The sequence below is a fragment of the Callithrix jacchus genome, chromosome X (assembly GCF_049354715.1).
Source record: "Callithrix jacchus isolate 240 chromosome X, calJac240_pri, whole genome shotgun sequence".
NCBI classification, from domain to species: domain Eukaryota; kingdom Metazoa; phylum Chordata; class Mammalia; order Primates; family Cebidae; genus Callithrix; species Callithrix jacchus.
Window position 1 is genome coordinate 15,659,641 of NC_133524.1, and position 18,523 is coordinate 15,678,163.

General features: G+C 40.3%; 1 protein-coding gene across 3 annotated transcripts in view; it reads right to left on the reverse strand.

The window, feature by feature from the left end:
* Nucleotides 1-18,523, reverse strand: part of VEGFD (vascular endothelial growth factor D) — a 39,188-nt gene that overhangs the window by 16,735 nt on the left and 3,930 nt on the right. For 2 of the 3 annotated variants that reach the window (XM_002762646.6, XM_008988986.5), the window contains exon 2: nt 1,538-1,748. In XM_002762646.6, coding sequence (XP_002762692.1) covers nt 1,538-1,748 — 211 coding nt within the window. The remainder of the gene's footprint in view (nt 1-1,537; nt 1,749-18,523) is intronic. The other variant, XM_008988985.5, reaches the window with a different exon arrangement.

Below are 18,523 nucleotides of genomic sequence, written 5' to 3' on the forward strand. Positions count from 1 at the left end.
TTCCTTCCTTCCTTCCTTCCTTCCCTCCTTCCTTTCAAGATGGAGTCTCGCACTATCACCCAGGCTATAGTGCAGTGGTGCGATCTCAGTTCACTGCAATCTCTGCCCCCTGGGTTCAAGTAATTCTCCTGCCTCAGCCTCCTGGGTATCTGGGAATACAGGCATGTGCGACCAAGCCCAGGTAAATTTTTTTTGTATTTTTAGTAGAGACGGGGTTTCACCATGTTGGTCAGGATGGTCTTGATCTCCTGACCTCGTGATCCACCCACCTCAGCCTCCCGAAGTGCTGGGATTACAGGCATGAGCCACCACACCGGCCTTTTTCTTTTCATTCAGACAGTTTCACTCTTGTTGCCCAGGCTGGAGTGCAATGGCAGGATCTCGGCTCACTGCAACCTCCACCTCCCGGGTTCAAGTAATTCTCTTGCCTCAGCCTCCCAAGTAGCTGGGATTACAGGCGTGTACCACCATGCCCAGCTAATTTTGTATTTTTAGTAGAGATGGGGTTTCACCATGTTGGTCAGGCTGGTCTTGAACTCCTGACCTCAGGTGATCCACGCACCTCAGTCTCCCAAAGTGCTGGGATTACAAGGGTCATCCACTGTGCCTGGTTTAAAGAACCTTCATACTTTACTAGAGAACAATCATTACCCTTATTTCAAATTATGTTATTTTGTAGTCTGGAGTTTTGATCATTTTGCCTTGAGAATTTTCTCCCTTCATTATTCTAATAATACCAGTACCCAATACTACAACTCAGTATCCAACTTTTACTTTTCACTTGGACTAAAAATCACACAACTTTGCAGAAATAAAAAAAAAAAAGCTATGCCTAATCTATTGGTTTGCGGGTGGTGGTTTTTTTGAGACAGGATCTTGCTCTGTTGCCCAGGCTGGAGTGCAGTAGTGTGATCATGGCTCACTATAGCCTCGACCTCCTGGGCTCAGGTGATCCTCCCACCTCAGCCTCCCAAGTAGTTGGGAATACAGGCACATGCTCATCTATTTTATTCTATTTATTTGTAGAGATGTAGTCTCGTCATGTTGTCCAAGTTGGTCTCAAACCCCTGGGCTCAAGCGATCTGCCTGCCTTGGCCTCCCAAAGTGCTGGGATTACAGGCATGAGCCACCATGCCTGGCCATCTGTTGATTTGTATCTATGCATGCATGGCAGTAGAATGCTCCTTGTGGGTGAATCCCCAGGTTTTATTTTCCAAGTAAGCCTGGTGATTTTTTTCTATTGAGAACAAAAGTCTTTCTGGGTTTTCTTTGCCCCTACATCCTTGAGTTAAACTTATTTCTATATTTTGAAATGTTATTTTGTGTTTATCTCAAAAAATTATATTGAATATATTTCTCTGTGAAGTAATAATTAAAAAATCAAGATTCTCCACTAGCACTGAAGTTATGAAATCAAAGACCCACTTTCATTCTCCCTCTGACACATGTCTGCCCCACCCAGACTTTTGGAGAAAGTAAGTGTGTTTGTCACTATCTGATAGAGAGAAAGAATTTGTCTCACCATCCACACACCTACCTTTTAGTGTTTTTATGTCATAGAAAGTTGCTGCAAACCTAGTGGACCGATGGGATGCTGAGCGAGAGTCCATACTGGTAAAACTTTTGAGCCTCACCCTGCATCTCCACAGCTTCCAGTCCTCAGAGTGAGTAATTCGAAGTAGTTCCTCCAAACTAGAAGCAGCCCTGATCTGCTGTTCAGATCGTTCTAATATGGATCGGGATGACTGCTTAACAAAAAAAAAAATCAGTTTAAAAACAAATTACCAAATTTTACAATCATCATAATAATCTTCATTGCTTCACTTAGAAATGTAAACACATCCGTAAAGAAATTAGAGATATTATTGAAATGTATGTGTGCCCAGGAAAAATGATATCTTCTCATATTTTTGATTCACATTCTGCTCATTCTTGATTGAATCAAAGGATTTACTTATTCCTCCTGGGTTCTCAGAACACTTACAAAGAATCTTGCAGTGCATTGAATGGTGGACCTCAAAATGATATGTCCACATCTTTTTTTTTTTTTGAGACGGAGTGTTTCGCTCTCGTTACGCAGGCTGGAGTGCAATGGCACGATCTCGGCTCACCACAACCTCCACCTCCTGGGTTCAGGCAATTCTCCTGCCTCAGCCTCCTGAGTAGCTGGGATTACAGGCATGCGCTACCATGCCCAGCTAATTGGTTTTTTTTTTTTTGTATTTTTAGTAGAGACGGGGTTTCACCTCGTTGACCAGGATGATCTCGATCTCTTGACCTCGTGATCCACCTGCCTCGACCTCCCAAAGTGCTGGGATTACAGGCTTGAGCCACCGCGCCCGGCGATATGTCCACATCTTAACCCCCAGAACCTGTGAACATTACCTTAATTTGGAAAAAGAATCTGTACAGATGTAATGAAGTTAAGGATCTTAAAATGAGATCCCCCTGGATTATGGGGACCCTAAATACTGCACAATGACAAGTGTCCTTATAAGAGACAGAAGAGGAAGGCCATGTGAAGATGGAGGCAGAGACGACTGATGCAGCCACAAGTCAGGGATAGCCTAGAACCATCAGAAGCTGGATGAAGCAAGAAAAGATTCTCTCCAAGGGTGTTTGGAGGGAGTGCAGCCTTGCTGACCCTTCCATTTTGGAATTCTTGACTCCGAAGCTGTGAGAAAATAAATATCTGTTATTTTAAAAAAAATTTTTATTTTTAATAAAAAGACAAGGTTTTACCATGTTGGTCAGGCTGGTCTTGAACTCCCAACCTCAGGTGATCCACCCACACTTGCCTCCAAAGTGCTTGGATTACAGGCATGAGCCATCACACCCCGCCTTCATATCTGTTATTTTAAACCACCAAATTTGTGATAATTAGTTACGGTAGCCACAGGAAATGAATACAGATGTTTATCATACGATTTTGTGACAGTAGCTAATGACAGCTGTTTTCATCTCTGTTACCTGTTTGAGAAATTTATCCACAAAGGTCTCGGTAACCTGCCTACAGTCACACACACACACACACACACACACACACACACACACACAGATATCAAGCCCCTGATAACCTGAATTTTCTCACTTCTAACCCTCTGTCTTTATTTTCTTTTAAAACCTACTATTTCAAAAACATAATTTTTTTCTGACAAAATACTTTTCTAGAGCTTTACACTCTAGAGGTATAAGAGTTTAATACGCTAACAGAGTTATAAAATACTCTTACGGAGTTTGCTTTCCATTCAGTTGCATGAACTATATTGGCAGATACAGTGCAACTGTATTGGATGGGTTTGTAAGAAAAAAAAAGACTTGGTAGATAAAAGATTTTTAGTATGTAGCCTCTTGTTCAAAATTGGGGGCTTAGTTATACAAATAATGATATATGCGTACAATAAATTCCATGTGATTATCAAAACAAAGAATGTAGAGGTAGATTGGGACAGAATGAATGGAGATCCATCCTGGAATGTGCTGGAGAAACGATAAGGTGATCTGTCTATGGCTAGGGCCTCGGATTTTCTCTTGCTTACCCTGTAGTTACTGGGTGTTTATTTTGCTGGGTGGTTGGAATATGCAGGCTGAGGCCACTTGTAGAGCTGCGATGAGGGAGGAGGCAAAGGACCAGTGTGGCTGCAGAATTGTGCTGAGAGAGGAGGGTGGAAGGGAGAGGTGAATGTTAGCTGCCTGCCACAGGGCGAGGGACAGTGGGGGAAAACAAAGATGAGCAAAAGGAGCTGTTAAAAAGCTTTGCATTGGGTAGTGTGATGTACACCCTCCTCCACTGAGCCTCCAAAGCTGTAGTTAAAATCTATGTAATTCATTAGCATTTCAGTAGTAGAAAAAATTTTTGGACATGATAGTGGACACTGCGAGTGGTCCAAAAGTGGGTACTCAGAAGAGCAAGTGTGGTCCAAGTCATGTGTGATTCAGCTATGATATAACCTCTTCTAAAATTACTTATGTGTATATAATGTACCTCATATATACATACTTACATGGATATATGAAGAACATCTGGAAACATATACATGAAAATATAAACAATGATTCTTTATTTATTTCATTTTAGAGACAGAGTCTGGCTCTGTCGCCCAGGCTGGAGTGCAGTGGCACCATCTCCACTCATTGCAACCTTGGCCTCCCGGGTTCAAACGATTCTCCTGCCTCAGCCTCCTGAATAGCTGGGACTACAGGAGCACGCCACCATGCCCAGCTAACTTTTGCATTTTTAGTAGAGACAGGGTTTTGCCATGTTGCCCAGCCTGGTCTTGAACTCCTGGGGTCAATTGATCTGCCCGCCTCAGCCGTCCAAAGTGATGTGACTGCAGGCATAAGCCACACGCCTAGCCACCAGTGGTTATTCTTTAGATCAAGAGCTGTCAAACTATGGCCTCCCGGCCTACTGTAGCCTGCTGTCTGCCTGTTTTTGTGAATCAGATTGTACTGGCACGCAGCCATGTCCATTCATTTGTTTATTGTCTATGGCTGCTTTCATACTACAAAAGCAGAGTTGAGAATGTGCAACAGAGACCTTCATGACAGTTTCAATCTGAGGCCACTTTTCTTTTTTATTCTCAATTTTTTAATATTCTCGGCCATTATTGTTTTCATTATTCCACCTCTAATGTTGTCTCTACTCACTTTTTTGAAAAATGTTGGAGGCTTTTAATTATCTTATGTGTCTCTTAAATGTGCTTTTATATTTGGCTATTTTTTCCCCTTCATCTCTCTCTAATGTGTTTTGGGTAAATTAATTGATTCATATTTCTAATCATCAACTTTCCAATTGTTGCAAATCTAGAGTTTACTTTGTTAAGTTTTAATTTCAATCACCATATTTCTAATTTCAAGCATTTCTCCTTCAATCTTCTTCCTGTCTACTTTCTGTTCCATTTCTGTATATTCTTCCTAATTTGTCATTTTAATTTTATGAATATTATTTCTTTATCTCTTTGAGGGTTCTAAATATATTTAAGTATTTCTTCAAATCATTTTAGATTTTAACTTTATAGTTATGACATATCCTGATTTTCATTTTTTTGCTGTCATCCTTAGTAATAATTATATCAATGTAATTTGGAATTTTGTTTAGTAGTTTCATTTTCATTGAGAGATTAATTTTTCTTTCTCATTAGTAATTTGGAATTTTGTTTAGTAGTTTCATTTTCATTGAGAGATTAATTTTTCTTTCTCATTATTCTTTCCCTAACATTTAGAAGTTTTATAGTTGTATCCCATGATTCCCTGGGTCCTAAATCCAGAATCTTGTTGAGTATTTATGATTCAGGTATCAGCTCAGCTCAAGTCCTAGTTGCAAGAAACTATCTGCTTCCTCCCTTGGCCCTAGTTAAGTAATTTCGTAGAAGTCACAGCTCCAGGCAGCAGTGAGCAGTAACCCTTCCTCTTTCATGGATCTGATGTAGTGCACTCATAAAGCCCATTTCCAACTGAAGCTGATCTTTGAGGGCCTCTGTCTTCTAGCTCAGATCCATCAGTCCTGCAGCTTCAGCTTCATGGCTTTAGTGCCCTTTCTGTAAATGACTGTCATCTGCAGACGTTTACCATCATTCAATCAGTTTTATAGTCTGTGGACTAAGAACAATCTAAAACCATGAATCTACGAGGTTATCGTACTTGAGAATCCAGATGTGAGTGTGTGTCTGTGGATGCATGTTTTTAATACAGATGGGAGAATTACAAGCTGGAGGAAAGAGGCAACAGACAGGAAGAAAGTGAAAGCATATGCAGGAGAGCTAAGGCAGGACCTAGAAGAGTTGGTTTGACATAAGTGGCGGAGATAAGTGGACATAGGGTGAATAGATGAGAGAATCACTCTCATAAACAAGAGGAAAATGCAGAATGGCATGGGTCTATAGATGGCAGGACTGCTTGGGAAGCTCAGTGAGCTCATACCTGTGGTTTCTCACTTTGCTATAATGTTTGAATCAAGGCAACATTCTGGGAGTGAGAGGAGTGGGGAGCATAAGGATCATAGATCGGGTTTGTGAAATTGGCTTGCCATAGCTTCTTCATCTAAGAAATCTGGAGATGAAACTGAACAATTGCTAATATCTCTGACAGCTTTGAAATTCAATGATTCTCCACTAAGGCTCATTTGTCAATAATCTCTCTTTTCGTGATTATTTGTTCTCTTCTAGTTGGACAGTACTCCATATACAATTCAGTCTTCAAAAGAAAACTTTGTGACAATGCTGCTTCCACATGAAAATAATGAAACTAAGCAGCTTTATAAAGATTTTAAAGTTGAAGCAAATTGAAAGGATTTTTATTTATTCGGGTAAATTTCATTCAATACTATCAAAAAACACAAGACCAGGCATGGTGACTCACACTTGTAATCCCAGAACTTTTGGAAGCACAGGTGGGAAGATCACTTGAGCCCAAGGATTCGAGACCAGCCTGGAAACGTGGTGACACCCCTGTCTCTACTAAAACTACAAAAGTTAGCCAGGTGTGCTTGTGCACATCTGTACTCCCAGCTACTCAGGAGACTGAGGTGGAAGGATCACCTGAGCCTAGGGAAGTCAAGGTTGCAGTGAGCCATGATTTTGCCACTTGCACTCCAGCCTGGGCAATAGAGCGTGATCTTGTCAAAAAAAAGAAAGAAAAGAAAAAGAGAAAGAAAGAAAAAGAAAAAGAAAGAAAGAGAGAAAGAAAGGAAAACAAAAGAAAAAGAAAGAAGGAAAGAAAGAAAAAGAAAAAGAGAGAGAGAAACCAAAAATACAGACAGATGTATGGCTTTATTATAGTTCTCACAGGTTTCAATTCAATCCTAAAAATATTTTTAAACTATCCAACTGTGAGAACTCAGGAGAAAATATCAAATCTCTGGATTGAATTAAAGTAATTAAACGGCTCATACTACTTGCCTCATCATAAAAAAATGCAGTATTTACTCAAGTATTCAGTTATTTAAGCTTACTTTCAACCCCAGAATTTAAAACCTAGTCTGAAATAACTTAAAAATTGCAGCCATTTTGCTATTTTAAGTGAAAGTATTAACAATTTAACATAAGTAGAAACCTGACAACTAATTCATCGAGGGCAAACATTTTCAAAGAGTTCAAGAATGGCTGCTTCTTTCTAATAGGCTTTCTGCAATGGTTGATTTTTGTATAATCAACTTTATGTTATCCACTTGGGAAAGACAAAAATAAAAATTAAAAAGCGTGAATATTATCCCAAATACATACTTATTTCAGTGGTTTTAATTACTAAACCTTTGCCAAGTAAGTTGCTCCTAATTTCTTCCTATTTTCTGAGGGAAGTCCTAATCAAAATTAAAATAACTAAAAGGCTTTCATTAAGAGGAAGGAAGTGAAACAGGGTTACCAGATCTTTTTTATGGCGATTAATCCAAGACTACTAGCAATTTCACTCTTATATAACAAATCATTCTCTAATTTCTTGGCTACCACAAGCCAGCTTCTAAATTGGGAGGCTTAAAGTCTTTTTAATAAGACTTCACCATCATTTGAATGTATGCTCTTTTCTGTGGTATAATTTCAAGGGCAGTCATTTCTCCTTTTGTTAATTTCTCTTTTTTTCCTTTCTTTTTGTTAATTGCTAAGTTCACACAGTTTTCTCCCTGAGGAAGCATGAGCATCTCCATAGCTTCTAAGTATTAACCTAGGTCATGTGTGACCAAGATGACAGGCAAGATACTTGGAAAGGTACGGTGGTGGGGTTTGTAGGAGAAACTTGAAAGTGGCCCCATGTTGTGAGAAAGTCAAAAGTCTTCTGTACGCCTACCAATTTGAGCTCTCAGTTTCCAGCCCTTCTCCCTCACCAAAAATACATATCCAGTCAAGTAACACATTCAAAGTGTGAAGAAAGGCATAATTTGGGGATATTGAGGAGCCTCACTGAAAAAAAAAAAAACAGTGAGGGGTTCACTTTGGTTGGGCATAGAGCAGGTTTAGGAGGGGGAGATCTGGCAAATTAGTTTGGAAGAGGGGTTGGTGAAATGGGATACAACTTCACAGGCAGTAGAATGGCTATAAACAAAAAGACTGACAATACCAAGTGTTGTAAGAGATATGGAGCAACAGGAACCCTCATACATGGCTGATGAAACTGTAAAATGGTATTGTCTCTTTGGAAAAGAGTTCAGCAGTTTTCTAAGAAGCTAAATTTATTATACAACCAACTAATTCAACTCCTAAATTTCCAATCCCTAGAGACAAAAAATAGATTATTGGCTGCTTGAGGCTGGGATTATGTGGATGATAGCTATACAATTCAGTAAATTTCCTAAAATTCTTGAATGAAAATAAGCGAAAGGAAGATTTTATAGTATGCAAATTCTATATCAATATAGTTGTATAAAATTTTTAAAAAGAGGAAGGACTGCCAGTTTGAAGACCCAATTTGGGAGCCAATGAAAAGCGTTGAATAGTTGAACAAGGGAATATTACTGGACATCCATTTTATCAACTTGCTCTTTCATTCATTTCTTCTTACTTGGACCTTAGTCCATGCTGTTTCCTTTGCCTGGAATGCCGTTCACTCTTCGTCTAACTAAATCTTTCTAGCTTAGATGTTACCTTCTCAGGGAAACCTCCTCCATAACTCCCACCCCTGCCTAGGTCTGGTCTGTCTGTCACATGGATTTCTAGCATTCCATCTTTGTCCTTCACAACACTACCACTAACACTAATGAATTGTGTCATTCTTGTTATCCACTTGTCTTCACCACCAGGTTGTAAAAGCCACTTAAGCAGTATTGGTGTCTGTCTTATAGCAATAGTAAGAGCTGAATAAATATTTATTAAATGTATGAATAAATTAATAAACAATTTGATTCACCAAAAGTAACCCTGAGATTATTCATGTATTCAAACTACATCACTACATCACTTGTCTTTTGAATATTTTCTTTCAGTTCTCATTCTAGGTTCAAAATAAATGCCACTTCTTCCATCAAGCATTTTGTGAAGTCCCTAACTTAGACTATATTATTTATGAGCACATTGTATTTCCCTTCCTAGACTGAGATCTCTTTGAGGGTAGGCTATGTGTCTGATTCATCTTTTTTAAGTAATAAGCATACAATACATATCTGATGAAGGAATTTATAAATACATATGTGTATCTGACAAATAGCAATTGGACCCAGGTTTGTGTGGTCTGTTGAATATTTTATATTAGTACTGCCTCTCAAAACTTAATGTGCATACCTGAGGATTTCATTAAAATGCAGATTCTGATGCAGTAGATTTGGGGCAAGATAGAATGCTGCATTTCTTTCTCTTCTTTTGCCTGAGTACAGGGAACATTATTGGTGGTATATTACAAAGTGGAGTTCCCTAGGCCCTTTCCTCTTCAGAGGATCTGCATGGAAATTGTGAGGAGAGGAGATTCTCAGTGTGGCAGGGACTGAATGTGGCAGGGATTCCCAAGCAGCTGAGGGCCTCTCTCTTTCTCTCATGCTCTCACTGGGGCTGATGGTCCTGGGGTGTTACTCCTTGGAGGCCATGTGGACCATGAGGTACACCACCCTGTTGCAGTAGCCAGAGTCTTTGCCATACCAGGAAATGAGTTTCACAAAATGGTTTCTAACAAGTTCCCAGGTGATGGCAAGACTGTTGGTTGGCTGACAGCACTTTGAGAAGGGTGGAAAGCAGAGGTTCAAAATCTTGGCTTCTTGAATCTACCTGAGAATAAGTTTCAAAGAAATACTGATGCTTGAATCCCAATCTCAGAGATTCTAATTTTGTGGGTCTGGGCTGCGGCTTTGCCATCAGGATTTTTTTTTTTTTTTTTTTTTTTGAGACGGTGTCTCGCACTATTGCCCAGGCTGGAGTGCAATGGTGCAATCTCGGCTCACTGCAACCTCTGCCTCCTGGTTCAAGTAATTCTCCTGCCTCAGCCTCCTGAGTAGCTGGGATTACAGGCACTCACCACCACGCCCAGCTAACTTTTTGTATTTTCAGTAGAGATGGTGTGTCAGTATGTTGGCCAGGCTGGTCTCTAACTCCTGACCCCGTGATCTACCTGCCTTGGCCTCCGAAAGTGCTGGGATTACAGGTGTGAGTCACCGTGCCTGGCCACCATCAGGATTTTTTAAAAAAACTTCCCAGGTGTTAGCCTTAGAGGAAGATAGGTGAGGATTATATAGGAACTCTCTATACTGTCTCTACTACTAATTTAGGGCATGAGAAATGCTTATTTTAACTTACAAGACCCAGGTTGGCTCTAGAACTTCATACAAATCCACTAGTCCTCAAATGGTTGATCCATGCTCAGAAATAGTATTAGTCTTTAAATCTACTTGATGTATACCTTGGGTTCAAAATATTTGTATGAGTATCTTTCTGACCTGAATTTGTAAATCCTTTTCCTATCTCAAGATACCTGACTGTTTGCAGGTCAGCTCCCAACCTGCTTTTTTAAGGTTGAAGATCAATATAGTTTTTCAGGCTAAATAGCATGAAGTTGGCTGCCTTATATGATGCCATCCTAAATGATAGACTAACTTGCCTCTCAAATTCCCAAAAAGCCAAAACAACCAATTTTACAAAATAAAATTAAAGATAATAGGTACTGCTTTAGCCTACTGAATTCAATAGAAAAGTATACATTATAATCCTTTTAAAAGGCAATCCTAAAACGTATTTGAAAGAAGATTTAAATGAGAATATAAATATATATGCCAAGTGGAAGGTGCTTGGTTTGGGAGTACAAAGCCGGTTTCAATCTTGGTTTTGAGCTGTAAGGCCATCAGCAAAGAAGGTTTAAGTGGAGACCCTGGCTACTTTTCTCAAAGAGCTGCAAAAAGCTTTTCTTGAGCCATTCCAATCCCATGCTATTAACAATCCGCTTGTTCTATATATATGGGAAAGGAGGCCAGCTTTGCTAAATTCATCCCTGGACCTCTTGAGAGCTGTGGGTCTAAGACTATCCTTCCAAGGCTTTAAGAAACTATTGGTAGGCTGGGCACGGTGGCTCACACCTGTAACCCCAGCACTTTGGGAAGCTGAGATGGGCAGATCACAAGGTTAGGAGATCGAGACCATTCTGGCTAAGATGGTGAAACCCTGTCTCTACTAAAAATACAAAAAAATTAGCTGGGCGTGGTGGTGTGCGCCTGTAGTCCCAGCTACTCAGGAGGCTGAGGCAGGAGAATCACTTGAACCTGGGAGGCCGTGGTTGCAGTGAGCTGAGGTCACGCCACTGCACTCCAGCCTGGGCAACAGAGCAAGACTCTGTCTCAAAAAAAAAAAAAAAAAAAAAAACTATTGGTGCTATTTTCTTTGTCAAATTGTGTTGGCAATTTGTCTTCAGGAAGCTTGGTGATAAAAGGGTGTGATGAATATGACTTGTATATTTAGAATCCCCAGAAACTTTAAGGTAAGTTATGGAAGGGACACATTTCACACAACTTTCCCTAGATTTGCTTAAAGATTTACAAGTGTCCCCTGGGGGCATGGTTCTCTGCTTATTTACCGCTGGAGTTCAGGGACACCGCAGTCAGCAATTTCCCATTGCAGTGGGTTTGGGGTGGTGGATTCGGCTGCAATACAAATAGTTCCATGCTACCTCTTAGCAGCTTCTTCTGTTTCACTGGAAGAGCATTTTGCATTTCCTGTTTAACCTGATGATTCAGGCTCAACCAAACCCACTAAATTTTTCCTGGTTTGGAGTCCAAGCTGCAAAGTCTCTCTCTGCTCCCAGCCTTCCTCAGCGAATGTTCTCCCTCCCCGACCTGTGGAGGTATCTTCCCAGATCATGTTAGATTTGTGACTCTGCACTGAAGTTTGTAAATTTGCCTCCCATAGCTCTCAAGTGGAAATAACATTCCCCAACATGAAGCTTTGCCTGTAAACCACTCTGTCATCTGGAGAAACAGCTTACTGGAGAGGAGAAAGCATAGTTTTGAATTTTTAAAAACCTGCTTTGAATGGTATGACACTCTGGAAAATGTGTTTCCAGTTTCTTATAAACATATACTCACCATATGACCCAGCAGTCCTACGCCTGGGGATTTTTAAATGAAGCCTTATGTTCACATGAATACATGTACGTGAATGTTTGTAGTAGCTTTATTCACAATAGCCAAAAAACCTGGAAACAACTTAGGTGTCAATTCATGGGTGAATGGTTCAGCAATTGATAGACTACTACTCAGCAATAAAAAGGAATGAACTACTAGGCCGGGTGCGATGGCTCACACCTGTAATCCAAGCACTTTGTGAGGCCGAGGCAGGGGGATCACGAGGTCGAGACCATCCTGGCCAACATAGTGAAACCCCATCTCTACTAAAAATACAAAAAACAATAGCTGGACTTGGTGGTGGACGCCTGCATTCCCAGCTACTCGGGAGGCTGGGGCAGGAGAATTGCTTGAACCCAGGAGGCAGAGATTGCAGTAAGCCAAGCCATCTCTGCACTACACTCACACCATTGCACTACAGCCTGGGCAACAGTTTGAGACTCTGTCTCAAAAAAAAAAAAAAAAAGGAAAGAACGACTAAGACACTGGTAGAATCTTAAAGGCAGAATGAGTAAAAGAAGCTGATATCGAACTGTTACATATTGTATGACTCCATTTATATGGCATTCCCAAAAAACCAGAATGACAATGAACCAAAAATCCAAAATGACAGTGAAGGAGAACAGATCAGTGATTGCCAGAGGTTGGGAGGTTAGGAGGCTGGGGGGAGGGTCTGACTATAAAAGGATGAGATAAGTGAATTTTTGGGGGGGGATGATGGAATAGTTCTGTACCTTAATTATGGTTGTGGTTATATAAATCTATACATGTGTTAGAATTCATAGAACTATACACCAAAAGGGAAAAATCCATTTTACTCTATGGTAAGTTTAAAAAAAAAAAAGCTGTCTTTGAATCAAGGCACTATTTTTTTTTTAGCGATTTGACTGAGTATATTTAACTTCCTTAAGACTTGGTTTCCTCATTTATAAAGTATCATTGTTAATAATAGACAACTCATTAAGCTGATGAAGAGATTATATGAGGCCGTGTGTAGGAAAGGGTCTGGTATACAGTAGGCACACAATAAATATTGGATTCCTTTCTTTCCTTTCGCAAGGTGTGTCCTATGTGTTGGGATTTTGAAGTCTGTTTTATGGCCCTTGATATTTCTTAGGAGCCAGAGAGGTGAGCTTGAAAAGGGTAAGACACGGCAACTCCAATTATAGTAAATAAACATCAAAAATTTAAAAAGAAGACAACTTTACTAGGGTAAATCAAAGACAAACTTTTTCTCTCCACCCTGTTTCCATCTCCTTTTTAAAACGGTTCTAGGGGGTATTTTCAGGTAGAAGGTGAATTTTAAGGTATCTGCTCAGGCTTTACATGTCTTTAGAGGTGTGTAAAGAAAAAAACAACCCACATTTTACATTTTGGTGTTTTGTTATTAGGGTCTGGCTTTACCTAGAACAGATGACACCTGATGGTATGGGGGTTACTAAGCGAGGGCAGGGAGAACACACACTTGCTAATCATTATTGCTGTAGCTCTGGCTGCTGTGGCTACTCAGATGGAACCTGCCAAGGGTCTGATCTTGGTTCTCTGAAATCCAGAAACCTGGCCATTTAAGGGTGGGGTGGGCTCGTCTTTCATTTCAGAGGCCTCTTGCTACCACTGGTGGCTCTGATGGCTCTTTTCTTTATGCAATTCTATATTTAAATGAATATATATGAAATCCAGGTTGTTTAATTAAACAGACTGAGGAAAGGAGCTACAAATGCAGGAAAAGTGTGTGTGTGTGTGTGTGTGTGTGTGCATGTGCACTTATGTGAGTGTATGTGTGAATGTATGCATGTGTAAATGTGCATTTATGTGTGTGTGTGTGTCTGTGTGTCTGTGTGTGTGTGTGTGCATGGCTGTCTGGGTTTTTTAACCCAGACATACTAGGGGGCTAAAATGCCTGGGACCTCCACATCCTCCAACTTGATGAAGACTGCTTGTGGTTTTCTCCCAGACAGATCATGGGGGAGATGGTCATGCCTTGCCTTTATGTATTTGAAACCTGTGCTGTACTCAAATGCCTCTGTTCTCACTTGACACAGCTGTGCTTAGGATATGTGGGGGGCAGATGGGTGTGGGATGGGCTTGAATGGCAAGACAAGCCCAGACCCTCTAGAAGTATGCTCTGAATAACCCCAAGGGGTTCCTGAGGTCTGTTACAGTCTCCCTATCACTGATCTCTAAGATGAAGTGTCCAACGTCTAAGAACACCACCCAAAACTTTTATGGTGATTAGGCTATTGTTAAAAACAACTTCATTTCCACTCCCAACTCTCTGAGGGAGGGATGTATTTCCCAGCTCTACTGATGTTGGGTCATATGATCTGCTTTGACCAATGGGACATTACAAGACATGATGCAAGCAGAGGCTTGAAACTCATCTATGATTGGGCTGTTTTCTATTTCCACCATCAGTGCAAGCACATGCTCCTGCTAGCCCACTGGTCAAAGGAGGATGAAAGACATGTGGGGCTAACCTGCACCCAACCTATGCCTTGAACCATAATCCTCTGACTCCCATCTGACTCAGACATAAGAATAAGGTAGTGATGCTTTAAGTCACTGAAATTTGGACTGCTTTGTTACAATTGTGGCAATGGCATTATTGTGGCAATGGCTAACTGCTACAGCACTATTCCAGCCAAAGTATAGTATAATCCACTGGATGGGAAAAGGATCCTTATGCAAAACTTTATTGTCCATTCTACAAAGCAGCCCTGCTGTGCCAGAGGCAGTCAGCCCAACATACCCTCTTTCACATTTCTTCCTAAGGATCTAGTGTCCCATATCAACATTCACTGATCTCCTCTTCCTCTTAACAACATCCTCTGCACTCTCTAAGATGCCCAATCATCCCCAGCCTTGCTGTGACAATGTAGTTATAAATCAAGCACATCATCGCAAAGTTGTTTTCACTTTTTCATTCCACTCTGTTCTTTTTGTGCAGTTTCTTAGCTAGGGTGATTATAGCATACTTATTCAATCAAAATTACACTGTTTCTAACACTCTCCATAATAGAACAGTAAAAGCAACAGCAAAAATTTGCTATAGGGACATCGAACACATGTCATTTTCTCTTCCCAGAAGCAATGTTAGCCAAACCTAGATTTCAGGAAAGCACTACTTATCTCCAACATGTAAGTGTTATAGTTACTTAGGAATACTCAGTGAATCACAAAAAGAGAATCAGCATAAAAATTTACATTACTAAAGTTTCAGGCACAAAATTATCCTTCCCACTGGTCAAATTGAACTCCCTGTTGGTAAGACATGCAAATACTTAAGACATCTTTATTTTATAAAAACATCATTTCCACTCATATGCCTGGCACATGGTAGGCATATCACAAATATTTACTGAGCTGAATGTGTCTTTCCTTTTCCCAGGGAGGACATGCCTCCTGAGAAATAAACCTGTCTCTCTTCAGCCCACTTTATCCCTTGATCAGCATGGTTGTTTCCCATCTTCACTAAAGTTGTTCTGAATGTGATAATGTGATTTTCTAAGCAAAGCATACCTTCTTCCATGCATTAAAGGTGGCATGATGAAAATCAGTGAATTTTTTTCTTTTTATTCCATCTCCTTCTACTCCTCCTCCCAAGTTGTCTCTATACAATTCATTTTCCAGCACTGAGGTAAGATTGGGAATGTATTTACATTCTACAGTCAAAGTTGTTCAGAAGCACTTAGAAGTCAGCAAAGTTATGTGTCATAGTCACTTATACTGTTTGTCAAAATTTTCCATCTCTCTGCCTTCTGAGCGCATGGTGGGATTGCACTTCCTGGCCCTTTCAGGCTAAATGAAGCAGTAGGTCAAGGGGCTGCAACTAGAAGTAATATGTGTCACTTCTGGGCCAGAGAATGTAAGTGCCAGGTTGAGGCTCTCTGAGGCTCTCCCTTCCTCTGTCACAGTGATTCCTAACATTCAAGATTGGATACTCGGCCAGCTTCATCCTCATGTGGAATTGACCCCAGATGAACCAGGCTGGTATAAGCAATAAAGTCTCTGTTGTTTATGAGCCACCAAGATTTTGGGAGTGTTTGTTTTCACAGCATATCCTGGCCTAGCCTGACTGATAAAGTATCTGACCATAGTACTTTGCCATAATTTACCATGACTTTACAAACCACCTAGCAAAAGATGAAAGCATAGGTAAGCATTTCTAAGGATCTCAGGGATGAAGGAAAACATCAAGATGTCCAAGTTTGTCCAGACCCCTGTGCAGCCAGATGCTGCTTTGTTCATCTTTCAGTTACCAACAGGCTAGAATAACTGGGTCAGATTACTTCCTTCTATACCTGTGGCTCCTAAAAGGGAATACCTTATAAGATGGCTTGTGCCTGGAAGGACATTGGAGGAGTCTTTGCTACATCCAGACAAATCCTATCTTATTGCCCACAGGAAAACAGCTCAGGGTGAATATACTGCCTTAAAAAATGCTATAGAATTTTGTTTTAATTGCGAAGTCAGACAAGCCATCATGAGAGTAGATGTTGGAGATGATTTAATGCGGTAGTTCATATCCTGATCCTGGATATCTAAAAATCCTGAGACCTAGTACATCAGTCAACAAATATTGTTTTTAGTATCTACTCTATGACAGGCTTTTCACTGGTGATCGGGATGCTGCAGTAAACAAGACAATTAAGAGTTTCCTCAAAAAGCTTGTATTCTAGTAGATGGTGACAAAGCAATAAATGTATACACAGGCAAACAAAACATGTCAGGTATGGATGTGTACCATGATGAAGATAAAATAGTGTAATGATGTATATATAACACAGTTGCCAAACTATGACCCATGGGCCAAATCCTACCTGCAGCCTGTTTTTGTATGGCCTGTTAGCTAAGAACAATTTTTTTCATTTTCCAATGGTTGAAACAAATTTTTTTAAAAATTTCATGATGCAGGAAAATTACATAAAATTCAATTTTTAGTGTCCATAAAGTTTTATGGGAACACAGTTACACCCTACATGATCTTCCCTGGCTACTTCTCCAACCTCAACAACTATACCTCTGGCTTTCACTCAACCCACCTCCAGCTGCACCAGTCCCCTGGCTAATACCCAGACATGAAAACCAACGTGTGCCCCCATCATGGTCACTGCACTGATGGTTGCCTCTGTCTTTCTCATTTCCTTCAGGACTCTGCACAGACGTAACTGAATCAGAAAGGTCTCCTCTGATTTACCCAGTATGGTGTGCGCTCCCCCTACTTGATTGTCTTCGGAGCATTGATCACACCTGACACGTTACAGATTTGCATATTGTCTGCCTCTACCCACCACACATGGAATACAAATTCCAAGAGAACTGAAACATTGTCTTATTTCCTGCTGCATTCACAGCCCCTAGATCAGTGCCTACAGATATAGATATTCAATAAATACCTGTTGAAAAGATAAATGAATGAATTCTCAAATATTGGAAAGTTCTAATGAGAGACAAGGGAGATTCTTTAGGAACCAGGACATCAGAACCAGCTAAGGCTTTCATGATGCAGTAGCGGGGCGGGGGGTGGGGCTCAGGGTGTCTTTGCTGTCTAATGCCCTAGTATCTCGATAGGGACTTTGAGAACTAGTGGCAATGGAGACAGAAAAGTGAACTTACTACCAGAAAAGCAAGGGAAGAAGAAATGTTTCCATCTCATCTCTGTCTCATCTCAGTCACATTTCCAATTATATACTGTTTTCACTCCCTCTGCTCATCCTAAGTTGTAGGAAAAAGTTGAGCCTAGAAATGTGCTCAGAAACAATTTTACTGTCATTTGTGTGCCTATTTCCGTAGCACCTCCATCCAACTGTGGTAATTATAAATGTATCTGGGAGTCCCAGATCTTATTACCTCAAGTTCTACATGGAATCATGTGTGTATGTGAATACTATATTCTCATTCCAGAAATTGTCTTTGGGATTTATAGTAAATGTTTATCCACAGGTCTAAAACAGGATTTTTATGTTAAGAAATAAGTCATACAAGGAAGTACTATATTGAAGATGTAAGATATTGAAGGTTCTACTGTATCCTGGGTACCAATAATATGCTATAGTGATATAAAAGTTTCAGTCACCAGTTACAAGTGAGTAACTGGGTTAAAACAGATGTGTATAGAAGCATATAATTCAACACATTTATCTACAAGGTCATAAAGAAGAAATTAATGGAAAGTATTTCAGACATCTTTTGTGCCAAGGACTGTGACTGACAGAAAAGTGGACAAGAACTTGTTGGGCCGTTTGACCAGCATCAAAGTCAATGGACTTTCCTGTATATGACTTTGGATCTGCATATAGGGCAGGGAGTAGGAGTGGGACTGCTTCCTGGAATTAAATAAGGAAAATACACCTCAGTCCTTGTTATTCAATTCACTGTAGAGACAACTTCGGGAGAAGGCAAGCGACACAAAGGTAAAGAAGTCTTGTGAGTCATGTGGCCTCTCATGAAAGTTAGAAGTATCCCATGTTCCGGTGGATCTTGAACTGATTCTAGTCT